Here is a 21,441-nt window from a genome sequence, read left to right as displayed (position 1 = left end):
TTTTTTTCACCAAACCAGAGTTGACCTTTAATGTTAAATGTTTAAAAAGTTGCAAGACCGGCAAACATGCTTTAAAGTGAATGGATAACCCATAGCTTGCGAGCAAGGCCTTCTAACCTCTTTGTCTGTTTTACCCAGTTTATTAGTTTACTGTGTTTGTCCCCAATTGTAAAGCGCTACGGAATATGTTGGCGCTATATAAATAAATGATGATAACGTCACACCATAGTGATGTCACTGTCAATGCGCAGCCATGAGATGATGGGGGAACAGCTTTTCCTATTCACTTTAATGTTGTGCTGGCTGAGCGTATCCTCTCTTTAGAAAGCTGCTTTTTCCTGGTCCGAGAATTGTAGGGTTTTAAAATGTATGCCGGACACTGATCTCAGTGCTGCAGAGAAGCGGATGAGATAGACGGGGTTTATCAATCGCAAGGGAAAATTTCCAAAAATTGTTTGCAGATGATTTGTATCGGCAAAAATGCAATGCAACAACCAAACGCGTAGAAGGCCTAATTCATTAAGGAACACAAATGGCGAAACACAATGCATTTTGCTTAAAATCTCTCTGTGCATAAGCAGAACCGGACCAAACGCTGGTAAATACAAGAACATCCAATTTTCAAGCGCAAAGGACCCTTATGACAGGTTAGGATTTTAGGAGCGGAAGGGGCATGGGCGTATGCACATAATGTACAGGAAGGGCGCGCCACACTCTCGCACACAGCAGCGGCCAATTCAGTCTTTGGGCATCTCTGTTTTCCTGTTGTATCACTTGCACCAGCTACAGGTCAGATGTAAGTGCTGGGTGATAATGATGACATCACATAAGCATGCTAAAACATGTGCTGGCAATCGGGAGCAACTGTAAAGATGCATTCTATGTACAGTGTACGTTAATAACATTCTAATGTTTTATGGGAGGGGATGAAATGTTTTGTCCTTAATGATCATTATCAGACGACTGTAAATGAATTTGCGCAGCTAATTCCATGCGATAATTACATTGATTTCATTTGTTACTGTGGGAGACTTTAATATCATCTACTGCAAATTAATGTGACTTACATTCCTGTGAATACATGCAAACAGTTGTATGAAACTAAATGCAACCAGTTGAAATTGCAGCAGGTTGCAGACGTATCGGACAACTGCAATCCAGTGTGACAAGACTCACATGTAGCAATATTACATATTGTACCATTGGTTTAATGCAAATAATCATCCACGATCACACAGCTAAAAATTACTTGTGTAGCCTCAACCTTATTCAATGGTGTGGAAAAGATGACAGCTGTTTAAAACCTCAGGGTCAGTGTCTTTTCATATATTTAGCCACAAATAAAATAACTGGAACTTGAGTAAGGCTTGAGTTACACTAAATTCAAACATTTTATAAATTGTGATTTTAGGACTAGACTAACCCAGGCCCTGCCTGATATACAGTGTATGTTAATATACTATATGTTCCCCTGTGATGTGATCTTTCTTGATGATGCAATGAATACACTATAATGGCAGAACGCGATTGGCCCTGACTATTCTGATACTGTGACCCAACAGTGTACATATGAATGTACTATGCAAGCTTGAAATATAGTTTACATCTAATTTTAAGTGGCTGACATGAAAACTCAATTTGCGATTTGAGTAAATATTGAAGGACACTCAAAACCAGAAACGCGTTTGATCATAGACAAATCCTATTACCTCCGTATGTCCACCATTGTATGTATGTATTCAATTGGATGGGATATTTTCATTATATATTTTTTTTTTATGTATCACGGCCATAACATGTCAGGACAGTCATTAATAAATTGTAATGCATATAATAGCCTAGTTGTATTTCCTGGCAGACTTCTCAATCTTAACTAAATTAATTCATTTGAATTCAAGTCCTTGTTGAACAAGATACTTTGTACCAGTTACAAACCTAATGGGCTGACGTGTCCCATGGATGCGCTTTTTCTGTTTCGATTTAAAATATTCAGGCTATATGTAGTCGTAATTAAAAATTTAAAATTGTTTGCAGCACGATTTGCTAAAAGCCCTATTTTTGATAGTTATTCGCAATTCTTTATTTAAACAAAGACATTTTATGTCGTAAAAATGCATCTTATGTATATTTGTTATTTTACTTAAGAAATGTTCTAAAAAAATAAATAGTACATTTTTTTTCAAAGTATGAAAATAACTTTGTCACTTAAAATCTTTTAGTGCAACTTGTGAAAACAGATTTCCCAGCCATGAAATAGTGATATTTATAAACACTTTAAATTTGCTGAAACGTTTTGCACATCTCTAGTAAAGTAGTATAGAAGAGACCAGTTATTGTGCAAACAGTGAAAGAAGTATGTAAGTATGTCTGGATCCTGAAAATTGTTGACTGTTTGCATTTATAGGACACACCCCATCTCGGAGCACTTTGCTCAGTGTTTTATGCATTTTTAATCTGATTTCAGTTGACAACATGCACAGTGCATTTAAGTTTACTTGATAAGACGCTACTACCTCACTATGTATGGCCTATACTTCACACTTCAGTGACCCGGTTTTTTATTCTAAATTTAAACCTATCCCAGTTGTGACATACTTTCTATCTTTCTATATATATTGTGTATATGTATGTATATAATTAATGATTATACCATTACCATATCTGGTTATCATTTATTGTCACATGTTGGATGTTATCCATATCAACTGTGTAATGTTTGTAGACCTTTGGATAAGAAAAATGACATCTTTATAAAAAAAAATTGAGTATAAAATTAAGTTTTTTGTTTTTTTTTTTACTTGTAATTCGACTTTCATTATATGATTAGGTGGTGTTGCACTTTGATCTATACAGGGAAAATCAGGATACAAGAACATCTATACAATATTAAAAAATGTTGTATTCCATAGTCTGACATTTTAGTATTTTTCACAACAATGTAGATTAGTATATTTTTAAAGGTATTGAACGAATACCACAGATATACACTATATGGACAAAAGTACTCGGACGCTTGACCATTACACCAACAGGGGGACTGACATTGTATTAAAATACATATACTTTAACAAGTTAACCTGTGCATGATACTCATGCATTCTAGTCAAATCAAGCTACTTAAAGTGTTAAAAATGTTCTTGTCATGCATTTGGGGCTAGGCCAGGCCTCCTCAGAGGAAGAGCGTTACTTCCCGACGTAAGCGCCCTTTTTTTAACGAGGTTTTGTCCACATGTCACCACCTCATCATTCTTCTCCATCACCTCATCCTTCATCTTTATCGCCACATCCTTAATCTCCATCGTCTTACTGTTCTAAAACCTCTCGATACACGTTTCTGCTAAACACCTTATCGCTGTGCTCAATCAGTCTTCCTTGAAGGGCAGTATTCATAACCTGCACTTTCACATCACTGCTTCTCCGTACTTGTGAAAATGCGACATACAATTGTCCATGACCAAACACAGGCTCTGGTAAATAAATACCCACACGGTCAAGAGTTTGAGCCCTCAACTGGTAAATTTAGCCTTTACTACCCCTCCCACAGGGGGAAGGGGGGATGATGGAAGTTAACTGACTTCACTATTATAATTTTTTTATCAAATAATGTCAGTATACCAAATTTCTGGTCAATTGGATGAGCCCTTTCTGAGAAAATAGTTTTTTACACACACACACACACACACACACACACACACACACACACTAACAAACGCCGCTAGGCTTCTATATATTAGATATGGAGTTGGTCCCCCTTTTGCAGCAATAACAATGACTCTTCTTGGAAGAGTCATCATTCACCAGATGTTGGAGTGTTTCTGTGGGAATTTGTGCCCATTCATTCTGTAGAGCATTTGAGGTCAGGCACTGATGTTGGATGAGAAGGCCTGGCTCGCAATCTCCGTTCCAATTCATCCCAAAGCTGTTCGATGGGGTTGAGGTCAGGGCTTTGTATGGGCCAGTCAAGTTCTGCCACACCGAACTCATCAAACCATGTCTTTGTAGTCTTTGCTTTGTGCACTGGGGCACAGTCATGTTGGAATAGAAAACGGCCTTCCCCAAACTGTTGCCACAAAGTTGGAAGCATAGCATTGTCCAAAATGACTTGTTATGCTGAAGCACTAAGATTGCCCATCACTGGAGATAAGGGGCCTAGCCCAAAACTCTGAAAAACAGCCTGTGACTGGATCACTCATAAATAACTTATGGTATCAATTTAGTTAAGGGAAATAGCGCAGGGCGCATATTTATATAATTGCATATGCACTTATTTTTTGTATTGTATATATTCTGAGATAGGAAATCGCTATTTCTGAGACCAGGTAAGAAACTGTTTTTTCCTGTTGTCACCTTACTAAAGGATATGCCTTATTTCTGATGCATATATCTGATACAATAGGTCTTTGTGGATGGAGGTTTTGTGTGCATCGAGATGTGTTTTGTATGGAAGTGTCATTGTTTAGGATTTGTAAGGTTGCTAGTGGAAACCTCCAATTAGGCATATGTGCAAGGCAGTATTACAAAACCAAAGGAGGACTCTGCACTAGGTCTTCCATAAAACTTCTCATCAGATATATGTCTTACTATAATTGAAATATTATATATCTGTGGGAAGGGTGCTCCCCATCATTGACAGTTACTTGAAACAAAGAGTCCAACAGAAAGGACAAGAAATGATATTATGGGGCACTCTAATGGAATGAAAGTAATGGCTGATCTGGGTAAATAACTGTTAAATACAACTTTATTAAATATTGGAACTAAAAACATCTACTAGCGAAATATAAAAGGTGTGGGTGAAATATACATGAAAAGGTATTATTATTAAACTGATAAAATGGACAGTGGAATTTGTCCAGCCGCAATACTTCTCGAAACTCTGTGCTAGGCACAATCAATTTTAAAGCATATATGTGTGCCACAATGTAAGGTAGAATTTATAAATAAATAAACACCCTTCAGATTAGTGATAAACTTCAGATGAAACCTGTATGTCCCTTATGTTACATGAGACAACGAGATGATCTATATACTCTGTCTGCTCACAATGTAACGCTAGTTTATCGTGGTGGCTGTATTCAGACAGCGTGATTGGTGCTATATTAACACATTCATATGTATTGTCTGGTAACTGTACTGGGTATAGGTGCCGTTAAACAGTAATAATCCTCTTAGAGCACTGTCTGCGATAATGCCAAAACACTGCCTAGATAAAGCTAATAGCGAAACACACTATTATCGAATAGTGTTTCAATCAAATACTTTTGTCCATATAGTGTGTTGGACCACAGATGCATTCTGGATGTTCTTCCCATATATATATATATATATATATATATATATATATATATATATATATATATATATATATATATATATATATATATATATATATATATATACTTAGAATTTCATTTCTGTTGAATGATATGTAGTTTTTTGATACTTATTATGGATTTGTGATCTTGTGTAATTTTTAATTTTGATATTTTTTTAATGTTTATTTGAAAAGTGTTTGGTGTCCTAGGTTAGTGGTTAATTGTCATTGATTTTATATTTAAGATGTACTTACGATGGTGGCCATTTTGTTGGTGGAAATTGTTTGACTCTCTATTTGAGGCGCCCATTTTGGATGTTTATTTTTCACACCGAGTAAGGTAATGACTGATTTCGTCATCACTTGGAGCCGATATGTCTGCATTTTTGTTTGCTTACAAGACTGTTTTCAATTTCAAATAATGTGCATTAAAAAAGCGTGTTTGGCGTAATCAGACCGACCACCCACCCCTGACGAAGTGTTATCATGAAACGCGTAGGGTGGTGTGTTTGTGTTAATTGCTGAACCCCGGTGGGGCTGTCTGGGCCAGTCCTGTTGCAGCTTTCCATAAGAGATGATGGTTCAGATAAGCTACGTTACTATTTTATTCTTGTAAGAGATTTTTAATTGCTGTTGTAAATAAATACACTTGGGAACAATTCCACTCGTGTGGCCGGCGCTCATTGTGGCTCTTTCTGGTTTTTGTTATTTGTGTATATCTTATCCATTGTCTTTGGGCTTAATCAGAGATCGGCCTATGAGGATTACAGATGAGCCTTATTTAATTTCTTGTACACCGTTTATATTGGATATCCATGGTATCTAGTAATACACTATGGGGCAGATTCAATTAGCCGCAGTGTTCTGAGGTACATCGCGGCTGCACGTTTTTTACCGTTTATTCGGTAAAAAGTAACATTTAGTTTTGCTCACATCTATGGGGGCACGATCAAGAGTGAGTGGAGTTTTCACCCAAAAAAAAAAGCCACGTAGCGTCTCGTGGCCATTCCTGGATACTATGCAGTGTTTTGCTTGTTTTTTTTTTTTTTTTTTACATTTGAACCTTCCGCTATGAGTGTTCTCTGGCTCTATTCTTGTATTTTCATATATGTGTGTGTGTATATAGAGAGTGTGTGTGTGTGTGTGTTTTATGTGCTTTTTTTTTTTTTTGTCATGGAACTCACCGGAACTGAGTTCCGGCACCTTTTTTTGACGGATTTTCCAAGTTTTAAAAGTAACTTTTGAACATTTGATGTTTGGTCCACGTGGACTTGAATCGCCCTGTCGAGCATAGCAGGACGGCGGCACAATCATTAAAACGGTGCATGCGGGCTGCTTGTGTGTCTAGTCCGATGCATGCGTGCTTCGTCCGCGCTGGTTGTGATGTCACTGCTCGGCTTGTGGCGCTGATCAGTTTGTGATTGGTCGTGTGGTCACGTGCTGAAAGCTTAATGGTGGCGGCGACCGTAAATCTCTCGTGAACAGTGAATGAGAATAGTGATTTCCACTCAAAACATAGAATTAGGAGTTTACTATGACCTCAGTAGTGTAACAGGGAGTTTTGTGGGACCAGCCTTGACCCCTGGACCTGTCCTTGTATATTGGGGACATTGGCAGTTACACTATGGGTGACATGTGACCTTGTCCCATTTCTAGCTGCGCGAGTGATTTGAGCTATAAGTTGAGGTGAATGTATTAGGCTGAGGTGGGGTCTGCTCTGTGTACCCCCGGCAGACAGCCCCCCTGTCACTGTGTTTGTATTTTCCTCCCCGTCTCCCTCATGTCACTGAGAAACAGCGCAACACGGAGCGGCGGGGCCCGGACAATGCAGGCGCGGGGCATGCCGGGACTTGCAGTCCGCCGCCCCACTCCCTGTGATTGACAGCCCGCTCATCCGGCCTACAACTCCCGGCATGCCCCCAGACGTGAAGTCCCGGATGTCTATCGCGCCGGAAGAGAAGACAGCCTCTTTCCCAGCCATCTTTCGGCTTACTAGCAAGCGAGCTCCGCGCTCCAGGCCTCGTAGAATCGGAGGACATCCACCTCTTTAGGGGCCATCATGCCCGGACATCTGCAGGAAGGCTTCGGCTGCGTGGTCACCAACCGCTTCGACCAGTTATTTGACGACGAATCCGACCCGTTCGAGGTGCTGAAGGCGGCCGAGAACAAGAAGAAGGAGGGAGCGGGGGGACCGGGCCAAGGCGCGGGCAAGACCGCCGCCCAGGCCGCCAAGCAGCCCAAGAAGGAGTCCCAGAAGGACCGTAAGAACCCGCTGCCCGACAAGAAGGAGGACACCCCGCCGCCCGTGGCCCTCAAGAAGGAAGGTAAGGCCCGGGGGGGGGCCCATGTGAGTGCGTCAGGGGGCCCCGAGCCTAGTGTTAGGCCCCTGTCACCGAGTCCTGCGGGGTCAGACCGAGTCCACCTCATATAGTGGCCCCCCCTTATATGCAGGGGCCACAGATTCCATACACGGGGCCCTGTCACAGTCCAGGCCCCGGGGGAGGGGGTCAGACACCGTTACTGATAACGTGCTGCAGGGGCCCCGCACGTGGGGCTGTCACCGTTAAATAGGGTGGGGGGAGGCTTGTGGCGGGAGATGGGCCGCACACCACGTGGTGTCGGGAGGGGGGGGGGCAGCTTGTCATAACGCTGAAGGGGAGCACGTGGTGGGCATTGCCCTGGAGCACCCCCCTATTAAACCTGGGGAAGATCCCTATAGTCCACAACACAAAGGGTGGGGGGCCAGTAGGAACGTGCCCTGGGGGAGGAGGCCGCAATGTCTGCAGACCCCCCCCCCCCCTTCTAATCATTACATTATACCAAGTTTTCTCCAGACTTTCCTATTCTCAGTTGCACACTATTGACCTACACGTGGTTTGTTGCATGTCAACAGCACAGATCACCTACTTTACAACAGGTTTAAGCAGCATTTGTGGCTCTCCAGCTTGTCTCCCTAGTCCCAGGGTGCTCTGTCAGACCTGGTATGATGGTACTTGTAGTTCCACAGGAAGGGTGGTCCAACTTTGACTGTGCCTAAACTTGCTGTAATAACAATACCAGTTTGTGTCTGCAAAATGAAATATTGTGACTACAACCTGTATTGTTTACTTGGTAGGCCTTGTTACCAGAGAAGATAGCACCCAAGTCTTGAGTTTAACTTGTACAGGAATATAGTTGTGCATGCAATATTTAGCCCCCCCCCCCCCCCCCGAATCTTCATAGCCTCATATTTTCTTAGCACCTAAATAAAGGTATACGGCCCTGTCACCGGTGGGTGTGGAAGTCATTATTCATAGTGTAGCGTGTCTAATATTCATAGTCAGCAACATTTGTGACCGCACCCTAATATAAAAGTTTTTTTAAGAGAATAATTTTGAGCTGTGTGCATGATGCACATGAGGGCATTAGTTTCTTTTGTTTTACATTACAGGTTAAGTGGTGGGTTTTTTTTTGGGTTCTTTTTCTCCTGTGTGAAAGTTGTTACTCATAATTGGGGCTGAATGGTTAATCTTCATTTGCATCACTTTAGGGGTTTCAGCAGCTGTTGTCGTCTAAATAAGCTGTAGTGGTACCAAGTGGCTATTCTCGGGCGCTGTGAAAGCCCAGAGTGTGCTGTCAATCATGATTGGCTGCATTCTGCTTGTTATCCAGAAGCCCTTGCAATACAGTGGTGACCTTACTCTGTTTAGATACTTCTGTAAATATAGTAAGTTTCTGTCTAGGCAAAAGCAGTTCATAATCTTTATTTTCTAAACTCATACACATGGTGAGGAGGCAACAGGCCATATACAATCATAATATTTGTAATGTGGAGCTATTTGAGTATAATTAACGGAACTTATCACACTGCACTCATTGAGAAACATTTGTGCCAATGTGCACTGATGATTATTATTTATTTATAAGGCTTTGACTTATTACACAGAGCTGTGCATTGCAGGGTGCATGATACAATGTCAGTAGACAGAGACTAGAGATAAATATATTTGTTTTTTACCCACACAGCAGCTAAAATGAGATCCTTTGCTTTCCCCCTCTACAGTAATTTGTAGAATTTATTAATAAAAGATGATAATTTACTGATGAACACCTACAAACAAAACCATATTGATTTTGCAGCTATATCAGATTTAAATCGGAAACAATAGAAGTGGGTAAATGCTCCATGTAGCAACGAACACCATTACATTTCTAACCTTATGGGTTTGTTCACACTGATGCATTTCTAATGGGGGTCTGCATGCACTAGTTAATGTTTAAAATACATTGTTAAAGGATTTATTTCCCACCTGTTCATTTAAGTACAGAAGCCCTATGGTGTGTGTAAAATAAAAAATGTGTGCGTACATATATGTATGCATGTATAAAGTTTTATTTGTATAGATATATGCACATTTCCTCCAATTTTGTGCGTTAAAGAAACATGGTCTTTTTCTTTCTTTTTTTTTGTTAAAACATTATGAAAGAGCCCAGTTTATCCAAGCTGCTCATCACATTTTGTTTTGGTTTTATTTTTATCTCATTGTAGTTACATCCACACTTTCATTTTAGTACATCACACATTTTGGACAGAGGCTTTTAGTTGCCATTAGATTGCGAGGGAGAAGTACAGTGTCTGACCTGACCCAGGCTGCTGTGCCATTGACATTACATGACATGTATGTTTGTGTGTGACAGGGATCAGGAGGGTTGGCAGAAGACCTGAGCAGCAGCAACAATCCCAACCTCCGCAGCAGCAGCAGCAGCAGCCGCCCTCACAGGCACCACAGGGCGAAGGCAAGCCCATCGACAGAAGGCAATCAGATAGGCGGCCACCTCGTGAACGCCGCTTTGAGAAACCAGCTGAAGAAAAGAGTGAAGGAGGGGAATTTTCTGTGGACAGGTAAATGCCGTTGGCCAATTTCTATCCCCCTTACAACTAGGCAATTGATGCACAAGATGAAGTCTTAACACTATTACAGCTTTTTCTGTTCACTTTGCAGTTTAAGTAATACAACTGCAAACAGAAATAAGAGTGAAGTCACCTTTGTCCTGCTAACCCCCCCTGCTCTGGTTGAATGGTGGCCCGGTTTCTAAAGGGTTGTTTTTGATGTATTTTCTATTATATGCAATCAATAGGTACAGTTTGTAAGATCTGTATCATAAATAGGATCTCACAAGACAGTACACAACTATATAGTAACGAGTCAGAAAGGAATATTGGTAACTTGTAATATAATTAGTTATCTTCAACATAAAATCCAGCCACTTCTAGGTTTGTGAAACCATTCTACCATTAAACGCAGACCTTATAGTTTCACTTCATTGTACGGCGATGTGGAATTATTTTTAGCATTTGGTAATGTAATGCTTCCTGAGTGCTCTCAAGTATGTGTCTCTTCCAATTTGAATTCCATATATTTTCAGGCCCATCATTGACAGGCCAATCCGTGGTCGTGGCGGCCCAGGAGGACGGGGTGGCCGTGGCGGTCGCGGACGTGGTTTAGGCAGAGGAGACGGCTTTGACTCTCGTGGCAAACGTGAATTTGACAGACACAGTGGCAGTGACAGAGTGTAAGCCGTCTTTTGCTTCCTGTTGATATTTGCTTTTGTTTCCCATTACCTTTACACCCACACTGACAATATAACTCATTTTGGTTAGTTCTTCACATTTCAGTGGCCCGAAGCATGAGGACAAGAGGGGCGGCAGCGGATCACACAACTGGGGGACTGTTAAGGATGAGCTGAGGTTGGTTTGACTCTTTCACGGTGAAATGTTTTACTTGGTGTAAGTAAGGAAACAGAATTTGTGAACTTATATGTAGATCCGATGAGGGCTATTTTGGATATAGAGGACCTGACACTGTTTTGAAGCCCTATTGTAATGTAGTTGAGACACTTGTTAACACTCCATTATTGCAGCTGTCTAGTTAAAAGTTGTTTTAATTATATTTGCGTATGAAGGAAAACTCTGTCCAAAATATCTGTTTGACAACTATTTAGAGAACCTATTGCATGCCCAATGTTAAGGCAGCCATTTTGTGTTGTGACCATTTAGTCTCATCAATTTGAGGCACTAGTTTCATCACTGAGGTACATAGAACTTCATGCCTCAGAAATTTCACTCGTTTCTTAATTTAATAGCCTGCCGTCTGATTATTGGTTCAAGCTGCAAAATGGCTGCCGGCTCTGTGAGTATGTGACTGGTGCCATTTCAAGGCCAAAGGTTTTTATGGTCAACATCCTTAAATGTACAAAAGAAAATACTTTCTAGGAACCAATGTTGGCTTAAAGTGGTCTTATGATTTACACACAGTGCAGGAAGCCATTTTATGGGCTGAGCTGATATCTACGAGGTCTGGGAATATAAGCCAATTTCTTATGAAGTTTGTCATTGATATTGCTGGTTCCTATCATTTTGGTTTGTTGCATGCCAGTTAACCCCACACAATTAATGCCTCCAAATGTACTGCAATACATCTTTATTGCTGCCCTGTGTCATCTTTGTGTGCGTTGGGTTGATCCAGAAGTCTGTGCAGTGCTAGATTGAAGACTAGGTGGGTAACGCAGTGTTTCATAAGCACCTCCCCCATTTTGAGCCTCTGTGCAGTGTTAGATTGAAGACTGGGAGGGCAGCACAGTGTTTCATAAGCACCTACCCCATTTTGAGCCTTCTGCTAGCAGTAGACAAGATCTCTAGTTTGGAATAGTTTGCTTATATTTCCTATTAAACATTCCTGACTTTTCAGTTTTTGTCTTCTAATGTGCAGTATATACCTGTTGCCAAAAGCCTCAGCAAATCTGATCATGCACTTAGGGGGGCATTCAATTGTTAGCGAGATCTCCGGAAAAACGAGTGCTCGAAAAATATTACCATTAATACGGTAATATGCGCGTAAATACCGTTAATACAGTAGTTTACTCGCTGAATTTCATCTCGCAGCTTTGGGAGCTGCGAGATGAAATTCAGCGAGTAATTACCGTATTAACGCTAATATTTTTCGAGCGCTTGTTTTCCGGGGATCTCGCTAACAATTGAATACCCCCCTTAATGTCCTATCGCTCCTGAATGCTCCATTTTTGTCTTCCGTATAAATAATAAACCACTGCCATTATTCAGGTCTAAAAAAACAAGGTAGTGTATGAATGAACAAGACTTTCATACAGATGGGGCAGCATGTTCCTCTTAAGAATGATGTATGATTAGGGGAACTGGTTACTACAGATCTGGCAGGGTGGTGGTAATGTTAGACTGTAATGGAAGCACCTGTTACTGATGTGGGTGGGGTGTGTGTGATAACTTCTCAAACGATTTCACCAGTGACTTAAAAGTCCAAAAGAGCATGTCGATTCATGTGTGTACACCCACACAATTTACCTTCAGATCTGTGATCTTCATCTCTCAGCGATCTGCTGAAACGATTGTGACTTGTAGGAAGTTTGTAAAACGAAATAAACAGATGCGATGTGTTTTTGTACGATAAAATATGATCGTGGGATCGTACACACTCTTGTAAAATCTGACCAAACGGTCATTTATTGTTTAATCTGCACAATGATTGCATAGGGGTGTACCCAGCTTTAGAGGTCACTTGAATTTTGGCATGAATGAAAATTTTCTGGTATGATTTTCAGGTGATTTTTTTGTTATTTTTAATATATGTAGATAAAATCTGCTAATCTTGAACTCTAGTGAGGAAGTAGGACCATGATGATGTGTCCGTAAGGTGAAGATCAGGTGCTGCAATGTTTGCTCTTTGTTTAATTTTCAGCGAATTGGACCAGTCAACTGTGACCGAGGAGACACCTGAAACCGAAGAACAACCTGTTGCTGACTCTGAGAACAAGTGAGTGTACATGTAGTTATATTACTGGGCTAATAAGAATTGTGTGCCAATATGTATGCACCAACACTGCACTCACTATCACGTTTCCTCAACTCCGATCCTCAAGTGGCCCCGGAGACCAGGTCCCTCTGTGATAACAGATTAATTACTGGATTAATAATGGAATAACTTGTCAGTTTTGTTGTTAATGTTTTATCTGTGAATTATTTTTTTTTTTTTTTTTTTAAATATCCTTTCTCAGTATATACAGCTAGAAACTGCCCACTTAGAGAGAGGTCATCTGAATATCCAGTCAGCTTAAGCGAAGCTTGGAGAATTTTGTAGGGGGAAAGAAAATTTGCTTTTAAATTTAATGTTTTGAGTTCATTTACACTTTACAAATTAGACTGACTTAGACATGTGTTTAACTGTCTTCAGTTGCTGGTTTGTGACGGGAGATTTGCCGTTCCATACCTCCTGTTACACGCAGGTGGAGAACTAACATCTGTACATAGTACATCATGTAGTGAATGCAGTTGTTTATGTAGTGCCACCATATTGCCGTGTATAGATGTAACTCTTGGAGACCATTGATCACAGTGTGTAACTCTGTATCCATTCACATTGATGCTTTGGCAAAATCTGACCATCCCGGAAACATTCCTTGTTCTATTTAGCTGTAGTGTCTCGGTGGTAAACACATCAGATTACTGGGGCACAAGCACAATGTGTACATACGTATACTGACTCATCATTCATGTAAACTTAGATTCACTCAAACGGACAACACACACCAGTGTGTGTATTACTTATGTGGTTATACGCTTCCTAGTGATGGTATCATGTTTGTTACAGGGAAAATGAGGCAGAAGAGGTCAAGGAAGAAGGACCTAAGGAAATGACCCTGGATGAATGGAAGGCCATGCAAGACAAAGAGCGCGCAAAAGTTGAATTCAACATCCGGAAACCAAACGAAGGCGCCGACGGACAGTGGAAGAAAGGTTTTGTGCTGCACAAATCGAAGAGTGAAGAGGTAACTAGAATTTCTTCTACTCTTGACCATATGTAGACTTTCTAGTTTGTTCATTTGGACATTCACCTTACTCTGGCTGTGTGCGGCATTTTACCACAGTGCTGTAAAGTGAGGTTGCAGATGAAGGAGAGAGATATTTACGGTGGTGTGTAGGTGTACAAGCTTAATACATCCATCAGTGTGCCGATAGCTTGTTGTGAAGTCTCCCTTGTTTTATACCCATTAGCATTAGTATGGAGAGGTTGGGTACTTTTTTTTTTTTTTTTTTGACCAAACCAATTGCAAGATTTTAGTTTATTTTGGTATTCTGCCAAATAGAATTTTTATTATATGTTTTTTTTAAACAAAGACAAAACTTCACAACCCTCTTACCACCTTTTGGTAGCAATTTTTTATTTAATTTTTTCTTTTCTTGTTTTAAAATAAACACAACAACACAAACAGAATGCCCTTTTACTTTATTCTAACCATTAATATTTTAACAATGCCTTCCCAAATAGTGTAACATAAATGTATATCTGTTTGTTTACAAACCAAATGTATAATTAAGATGACCAGTCACTCGATCCTCTGTCTTTGTACTATAATGTTGGCAAAACAAACACCTCAGGGCTCCAGGGGATCCCCACCCTGTGTTCTTTATACCTCTCAGCCCTGGGTCCTGAACTAAATGCTATTCCAGGGAGATGTACCCTGTTCTCTTGTTTTGCTTACAACATAGTGCACAGGACCTGGTGACAATTTCACTTTAATAACGTTTAAGAAGTTTTGTTTTTTTTTGTTTTTGGTTCCATTTTTCTTTTGTAATTCTTTTTTTCTTTTTCTTTTTTTATCTTTTCTTTAGAACATCAATGAAAAGGTCAGGCTAGACCCTGAGGGACAACTGTTTAAATTTTTGCAACAACTGAAATTGAAACTTGCACATCTAACTACAATTCCCACTGCAGCTGGTGCACTTTTTTTTTTTTTTTCACAAGTGAAAGCTAATATCAACCAATAGCTTGCTCTCCTGCATTACCTCATTGAATGTGCAACCTGATTGGATGACCGCAATAACTGTCTTTATTGGGCTAATTTACATGAGCGATTTTCAGTCGCTTGATCACAGGCGGTTGTTTGCCAACCTGTGATTGCTCATTTTACATCCGCTTGTTTCCTGTAGGGTGGTCAACACAGGTAGAGACCATTAAACACGCATACAGGTCACGCAAATCCTGCATTTATCCAGATCGGTCTCATGCGACCGCTGTATACATGAGAACACAGCCCAATCGGGGAGGCAAATGCTTCGGCTTCCCTGTATTGAGGAGCCCCCACCCGTCCACGTCTTTGACTCACTCAGACATGCAGGTCGGATGGGTAACTGCTAGGCACAGGTTGTTTTTTTTTGGTTGTGTGGAACGGGAAATGCTACTTTGACCCATGTAATGAGATTTCAGAATTGCAGAGTGTAGCACTCTGTTCTCTAAGCGATTAATTGCATGAGATTTAATTGCTGAGTGTAGTCCCGGTCTTAATCTTCCCTGTTTAGTACTCCTGGCTTGTAAGTGGAGGAGACCAATAACATCACATAACTGGATTGTGGGGGGGGGGTTGTCCTTTGCAATAAAGAGAAATATAACCGATGTTTTACCGCTACAATAAGTAAATAATACATGGGACAAAAGCGAAGCTTAAAAATACAAATGCGAGCAGATGGTGAAGATAAATGTGGTAAAAAGATAAGCGTGTGTTCTAACCTATCAACTGAAATTTTCAGCTCACAAGTAGATATGTATCAATTCAGTTTGAAAAAGTTAGTAATTGCAGCTTTGGCATCCTGCTTCATTCCCTATGCGCTACAGTACACAGGTAGCCACAAGCTTATTATTTGAAACCGTGCTAAATGGTTCACTATGCCGAGAACTACAGCCAAACCTGTCTGCTTAATACAGAGCTGTAGAACGTAGAGGAGCAGATCATGTGTCAGGTCACTAGAAATAGGATTTAGATAGAGAATATTGCTGATTTGGGTGATATCCCTTCATTAAGTGTTAGATACTCCACTGTCTGATGACCAATGTATGGGTTTGTACATTCACTCCTATAAAGCACAGCATTTAGTAGATGTTGATGGAGAAATGGGAAATCCATAAGACCTACATCTATTTACAATATTTGGTGTAGTATTTGGCTAGATGCTTCAGGGAAGACAGCGCTGGATGCTGCTCAGTGTTTACCCTCAGACACCAGCTGTTGATGCTGACAGTTGTTGTTTGTACATAAACTGGAAGATATTCGGCACCTATGCTTTATATGTTACTGTGGTGTAAATGTATGATAAATACAGCTTGGAACATATCCATAGGTGCCATCATACATTTATTTTATATTTTTGTCAATAGAACGTGTAAGAAAACGTTTTCATACTTTGATTTTGTGCTTTCTGCTGCAACTTGCACCTATGGAGAAGTTAATCCTGTAACTGTATTCTCTGCAGTTAATAACATGTTAAACCTAAATAGCATCAGAATAAAAGACTTAAATGGGAAATCCATGGGCATAATCATAGTTTCTCACACACTAATAAAATGTGCAATCAGTGGTATATAACAACTTCCTGTTACTTTACCGTTAATCCCTCGTGCTCTGTTATTCAGAAGGCTGCCCATGTAACTGGCATTATGACACTTATGGTGGGCTTATCTTGAGTATTTTCTAGTTTAGTTTGTAAATCACCCTAATGAGGCTGTTTACCTATAATATCTAGATCATTACTTTTACATGCATTGACTTATGGTGGTCCAGGTTACGTTGCCTGGCACAGCCCCATTTGGAATCCTTGTGGTTATTGTGCTTGTGCTGCGAATGTCAATCTACTGCATGAATGGCAAAATTACGATCAGTTTTTGTTCTGCTGAGCACCTACTTGCACTACTGTTCAAGATTAAATAACTTGTAAGAGATGTCCAGCCATGATCTAGCTTGTTCCATCATTCTCGGCATAGGCAATGAGCATTTGTTGGATAGTTCTGGTCTTACATGTAGTATATTCCCACTAGAGCCTCGGGACACCAGCTGTTCAATGATGTCCAACTGGGTCTGTTCGCTGCTCACATTCTCAGTACGTCAATAAATGCCCCTAGTGATTCTTGTCAGTATTGCTAGTTCATGTGAGCCTGTGATCACAACACAAGCATACCATTAACTGTACATAATGCTATAAGCACTTTCCTTTCCTGTACAAACGCTTTATAGATCCAGTGCATGCAGCCCGTGGGGGAAAGACAACAGTGCATATGAAGGAGTGACTTCCCATGGATTCATGGGAATTGTAGTTCAGACTGCTCTGGCAAAGCGTACATTGCAAAGACACTACTCTATTGGGAAGGTGCATGCCATATAGGAAACTTTAATTCACTTCTCCACATGCATTTCATACGAGACTTTTATATCATTACGAGTGGTTAGACCAGGCCTGGCCAACCTGCGGCCCTCCAGATGTTGTTAAACTACAAGCCCCAGCATGCTTTGCCAGTAGACAACCTGTTGATAGCTGGAAGGGCATGCTGGGACTTGTAGTTTCACAACATCTGGAGGGCCGCAGGTTGGACAGGCCTGGGTTAGACTACTAGAATCGTAAAATCAGGAACCTAACATTGGTATTGTGGGGTAGTGTATCTAGGCAAAATTGCTTTTTCTTTAGTAAGTAAGATTGTGTTGATATGGTCCTTTACATCAACACAAATATTTTTTTAGTGAAATACATTGCAACATGTAGCTTTAATTTTAAAAATATTGGATTTGTAAATACAAACTTTAGCTTGTGGAGTTGGATCTTACCACCATGGCTTGCAATGCTTGTTTAAAATGTTTTGTTGCCAGTGTCTCACAGAAACATGGACTCCACCCTCCTGTCACTTCAGCCGAGTGCGACCAGGAACAGGGTCCCTCGCCTGCATGCTATGTCTTCATCACGATTTCCTTGAGTATGGCCTCCCTTTTGGCTCGGGGAGTTTTTGGTCAGCAGCATCAGCTTCTTAAGATAAAGGAATCTTCCCTGGAGTGACTGGTGGATGGAGTCCATGCTTCAGGTGGTGCCTGTATAACTAACAAGTCCAGCTAGTGATATGCTCCTCTTGTATATTATTTCTTTTATACATATATTTTCAGGTTCAGGCAGAGTGTGAAGGTTTGGATCATCACTTCCGCAAGCCCGCAAATGACATCACTTCCCAACTTGAGATCAATTTTGGAGACCTTGGCCGCCCCGGACGTGGACGTGGTGGAGGACGAGGTGGCCGCGGACGCGGTGGAAGGCCCAGTCGTGGGGGAAGAACCGACAAGGTAGAGTTCTATCAAAACGTAAGCTCATCCGGAAAATGCAAAACAAGATTGAACTAGTGTGTTGTGGTCTCTGCATGTCACTAATATTCCAGGTCTAAAGAGGTCGTCTGAAGATAATTGTTTTTGTGTGTGGTATGAAAGAATAATAAACAGTTGTACATGTTTAAACCGTAAACAACCTGGTGCTCTATCGGGCCAGAATATTACACTGACATGAAGGGGTGTAGAGCAGAGACCCCCCCAATCATTTGCTTCTAATCATAACCCAATCTCTTGTAAGAACATTTCTCTCTCTCCTTTCAGTCCAGCGTCTCTGCTCCTGATGTAGATGACCCGGAGGCTTTCCCAGCTCTGGCTTAAACTGGATGACTTAAGTCCAACCCTGGTGCCCCTGCGGCCCCTCCCTTCTACGAGGCTTGCATGCTTAAGGATCCTAAACAACTACAAATTAAAGACTGTCGATCATACCATTCACACCTATGGACTGAATTTTATCTGTTTTAAAAATGGACTTCTCTCGCTGCAGAAGCAACCATACGGTAGTTCAGTTTTGTATTTAGATACGTACTGGTAGCAGGGACGTTTTCATAATTTTTCCAGAGATTATGCATTCTTCATGAATACTTTTTTGTATGGCTGCTTGAAAATATGCGTTTCCAAACTTGAAATATAGGTGTGAACAGTGTGTACCAGTTAAAGCTTTCAATTCATCCGTGTTTTTATTCTCAAAACTATTTTTATTTTTTTTGTTTTCTCTTTCTGGGGGTTTTATTTTGTCCAAGCTTTAGTTTAATGCTAACACACTAGACGTTTTTTATTTTTTTATCTATAATTTATATTTTGGAATTGGTTTCATTTAGTCTATATGTCACGTACCCTGCTAAAAAAAGAAAAAAAAAATGTAAAAACAAAGAGTTGGTTTATTTTTAGCATAAATGCCTAATTTTCAATTTGGAAAGGGAACTTTAACTGCAGTGGTGAGCGTTTTATAGACTTTAAAGAGATCTGAGGTACACAATCAGTCTGTAGAACCCAATCCTTGTGTTGGGTGAGCGAGCGGTCTGCTGGAATATGAGCCTGTTTTAGTGTCTTAGTTCCTCAGCTTGTTCTACAATTATTTAGGTTTATTTTCTGAGTGCGCAAAAGCTTTAAGTAACAATGTGTAGTTGAATCTCAAATGGGACAAGAATTTCTATATTATTATTTTAAAAGTGCATGATGAAATTGTTTTCCATGCACCCTACGCTTAAATATATCCAAGGAATTGTTTTGCTGCAACTCTTGTATTAGGAGAAGTGTGTTTATAAATAGCGCTGGGGGAGGCCTGTAGGTCACTTTTAAGGCCCTGTTATAAAGTGGAATAACCTGTATCATTATACGGGGATGGAGTGAATACTTCTGTTTGCTTGGAAAGCAAAATAACCCCCCCCCCCCCCCCCCCCCTCTTCCTCGTTTCGACGTGAAATTGTCTTATACCTTCAGCTTTTTCGGTTTCACTGGTTGACAGATGAATGTTCCCCCTCCAGGGGGATATTATACAAATCTCCCCTTTAGGTTTTTATTTTTTCTCTTTCTTTTTTTTATAGATTATTTAAATTGTTCCTAAAATTTAAAAAAATAAAATAAAAAATGACCACTTTGAAAGCAAAAAGGACACAACAGGATAACTTAAAAGAAAAGTAAAAAAAAATACACAAAACCAATAAAAGAAGAAAACGATTTAAAAAAAAAAAGTTGTCTACGGTGTTTTAGGATAAGATACTCCTATTATTTAATATTCTTTTTACACTTTTTAGCAGGCTATACAGTTTGTAGGTTCTTATCTGCATAGGTTAATTGAAAACAAATGATTGCCCTATTTTTATAAAAGTTGTACAGTCAACGAAGTATTCAAAGCTGGCGAGTACCACAGCGGGCACAGTCTAGCCGTTACTGCGTACTTGCGACGATCTCCTGCCGGGTGTACATGGTCTTTGCGGCGCTGGCAGGGGTCCGTATTTTTATTCAGCTGGCTAGCCATTTTGAGATTATTTTCTAGGAGATATAATTTACTACGAGGCTACAAACCAGAGGTATTATAAATGTCGGCACATTAACCTGTAAATGAAATAAGCCTTTACAGAACGAAGGCAAGTTTTCAGCAGTGGAGGCAATTTGCAATACCTATTGAAGGGGCGTTGGTTAGTGCTCCCTTGGGACAATTGCGTTCCCCGTGAACATTCGAATATTTCTCATCCAAAATATAAATAAGGAGTCTAAATTTTAAAATATGTTGTTTGCAATTTATCGTTTATTTTTCAAAAAGACTACAATTTATTGAAGGGCTTTGTAGCGGCAACAAAGTTGTAAGTAGTTGAACAATATATTGTGACGTTTGCCATTTCGCAGCTCTTTCTGATTCAATGTGAACCTATTTCCTGCTGCCTTTAGAACGAAAGTATCTGACCATTCTGTGGTTTCTGTGGCCGCGGACAGCCTGGATTTTTCAGTTTAGTACTCACGGTGACCCCAGTTATCCCAAAGTGTCAAATAAAGTCTTTGATCCGCGCACAAGTAAAAAATTCTGATAGGTGAAAAAAAAAGTTCCATCCGACTAAGTTGATGTTTTTAAATTTGCCTCTCAAGTCCATTTTATGTGTGAACTGAAACTGTGAACCAATCTGTCTTTGGTGGATGCTTATTGAATTAAAGGTTAATTTTCATGCTCTTGCCAGTGTAATGGGAGATAGTGTGGCAGCTTTATTTTGTCTCTTTTAAGACCCGATTCCTGCTGAACACAAGCAATTTTTTCATAACGTTACTTAAAACTTGCTCCATGCCCATCTACGCCACAAAGTCTTGTATACATACGTTGTGTGTCTGGGAGTTGTGTACACAGGCATGAGTGTTTGACTTTTTGAACGTGGCACCATTAGCTTTTGTTAAAAGGCAAACTTTTCAAAAATGGAACATAGTAATCAATC

The 21,441-nt window shown here is 40.2% G+C and overlaps 1 protein-coding gene across 7 annotated transcripts; it reads left to right on the top strand.

Annotated features, from left to right (window-relative positions):
• Nucleotides 1–7,259: 7,259 nt before the first annotated feature.
• On the top strand, nt 7,260–21,197 carry SERBP1 (SERPINE1 mRNA binding protein 1). 7 transcript variants are annotated; one of them, XM_075181871.1, is made up of 9 exons: nt 7,261–7,638; nt 9,992–10,196; nt 10,721–10,867; nt 10,971–11,042; nt 13,066–13,140; nt 13,975–14,152; nt 14,997–15,011; nt 18,305–18,496; nt 18,782–21,197. In XM_075181871.1, exons 1-9 carry the CDS (start codon nt 7,374–7,376, stop codon nt 18,836–18,838), a joined length of 1,206 nt encoding a protein of 401 aa, XP_075037972.1. In that variant the 5' UTR covers nt 7,261–7,373; the 3' UTR covers nt 18,839–21,197. The 7 variants fall into 7 exon arrangements, with proteins under 7 accessions (XP_075037977.1, XP_075037975.1, XP_075037976.1 ...); XM_075181873.1 differs by having other exon boundaries at nt 10,956–11,042; nt 18,305–18,478; XM_075181870.1 differs by having other exon boundaries at nt 10,956–11,042.
• The last annotated feature ends 244 nt before the right edge of the window (nt 21,198–21,441 follow it).

This window comes from Mixophyes fleayi, chromosome 8 (assembly GCF_038048845.1).
Source record: "Mixophyes fleayi isolate aMixFle1 chromosome 8, aMixFle1.hap1, whole genome shotgun sequence".
NCBI classification, from domain to species: domain Eukaryota; kingdom Metazoa; phylum Chordata; class Amphibia; order Anura; family Limnodynastidae; genus Mixophyes; species Mixophyes fleayi.
This window is presented reverse-complemented; position numbering and strand designations above follow the sequence as displayed.

Coding starts and splice junctions, on each gene's coding strand:
- SERBP1 (XM_075181870.1), top strand. CDS start 7,374: ATGCCCGGACATCTGCAGGAAGGCTTCGGCTGCGTGGTCACCAACCGC. Junction 10,868..10,955: donor CACAGTGGCAGTGACAGAGT/GTAAGCCGTCTT, acceptor CATTTTGGTTAG/TTCTTCACATTTCAGTGGCC. Junction 11,043..13,065: donor ACTGTTAAGGATGAGCTGAG/GTTGGTTTGACT, acceptor TTTAATTTTCAG/CGAATTGGACCAGTCAACTG.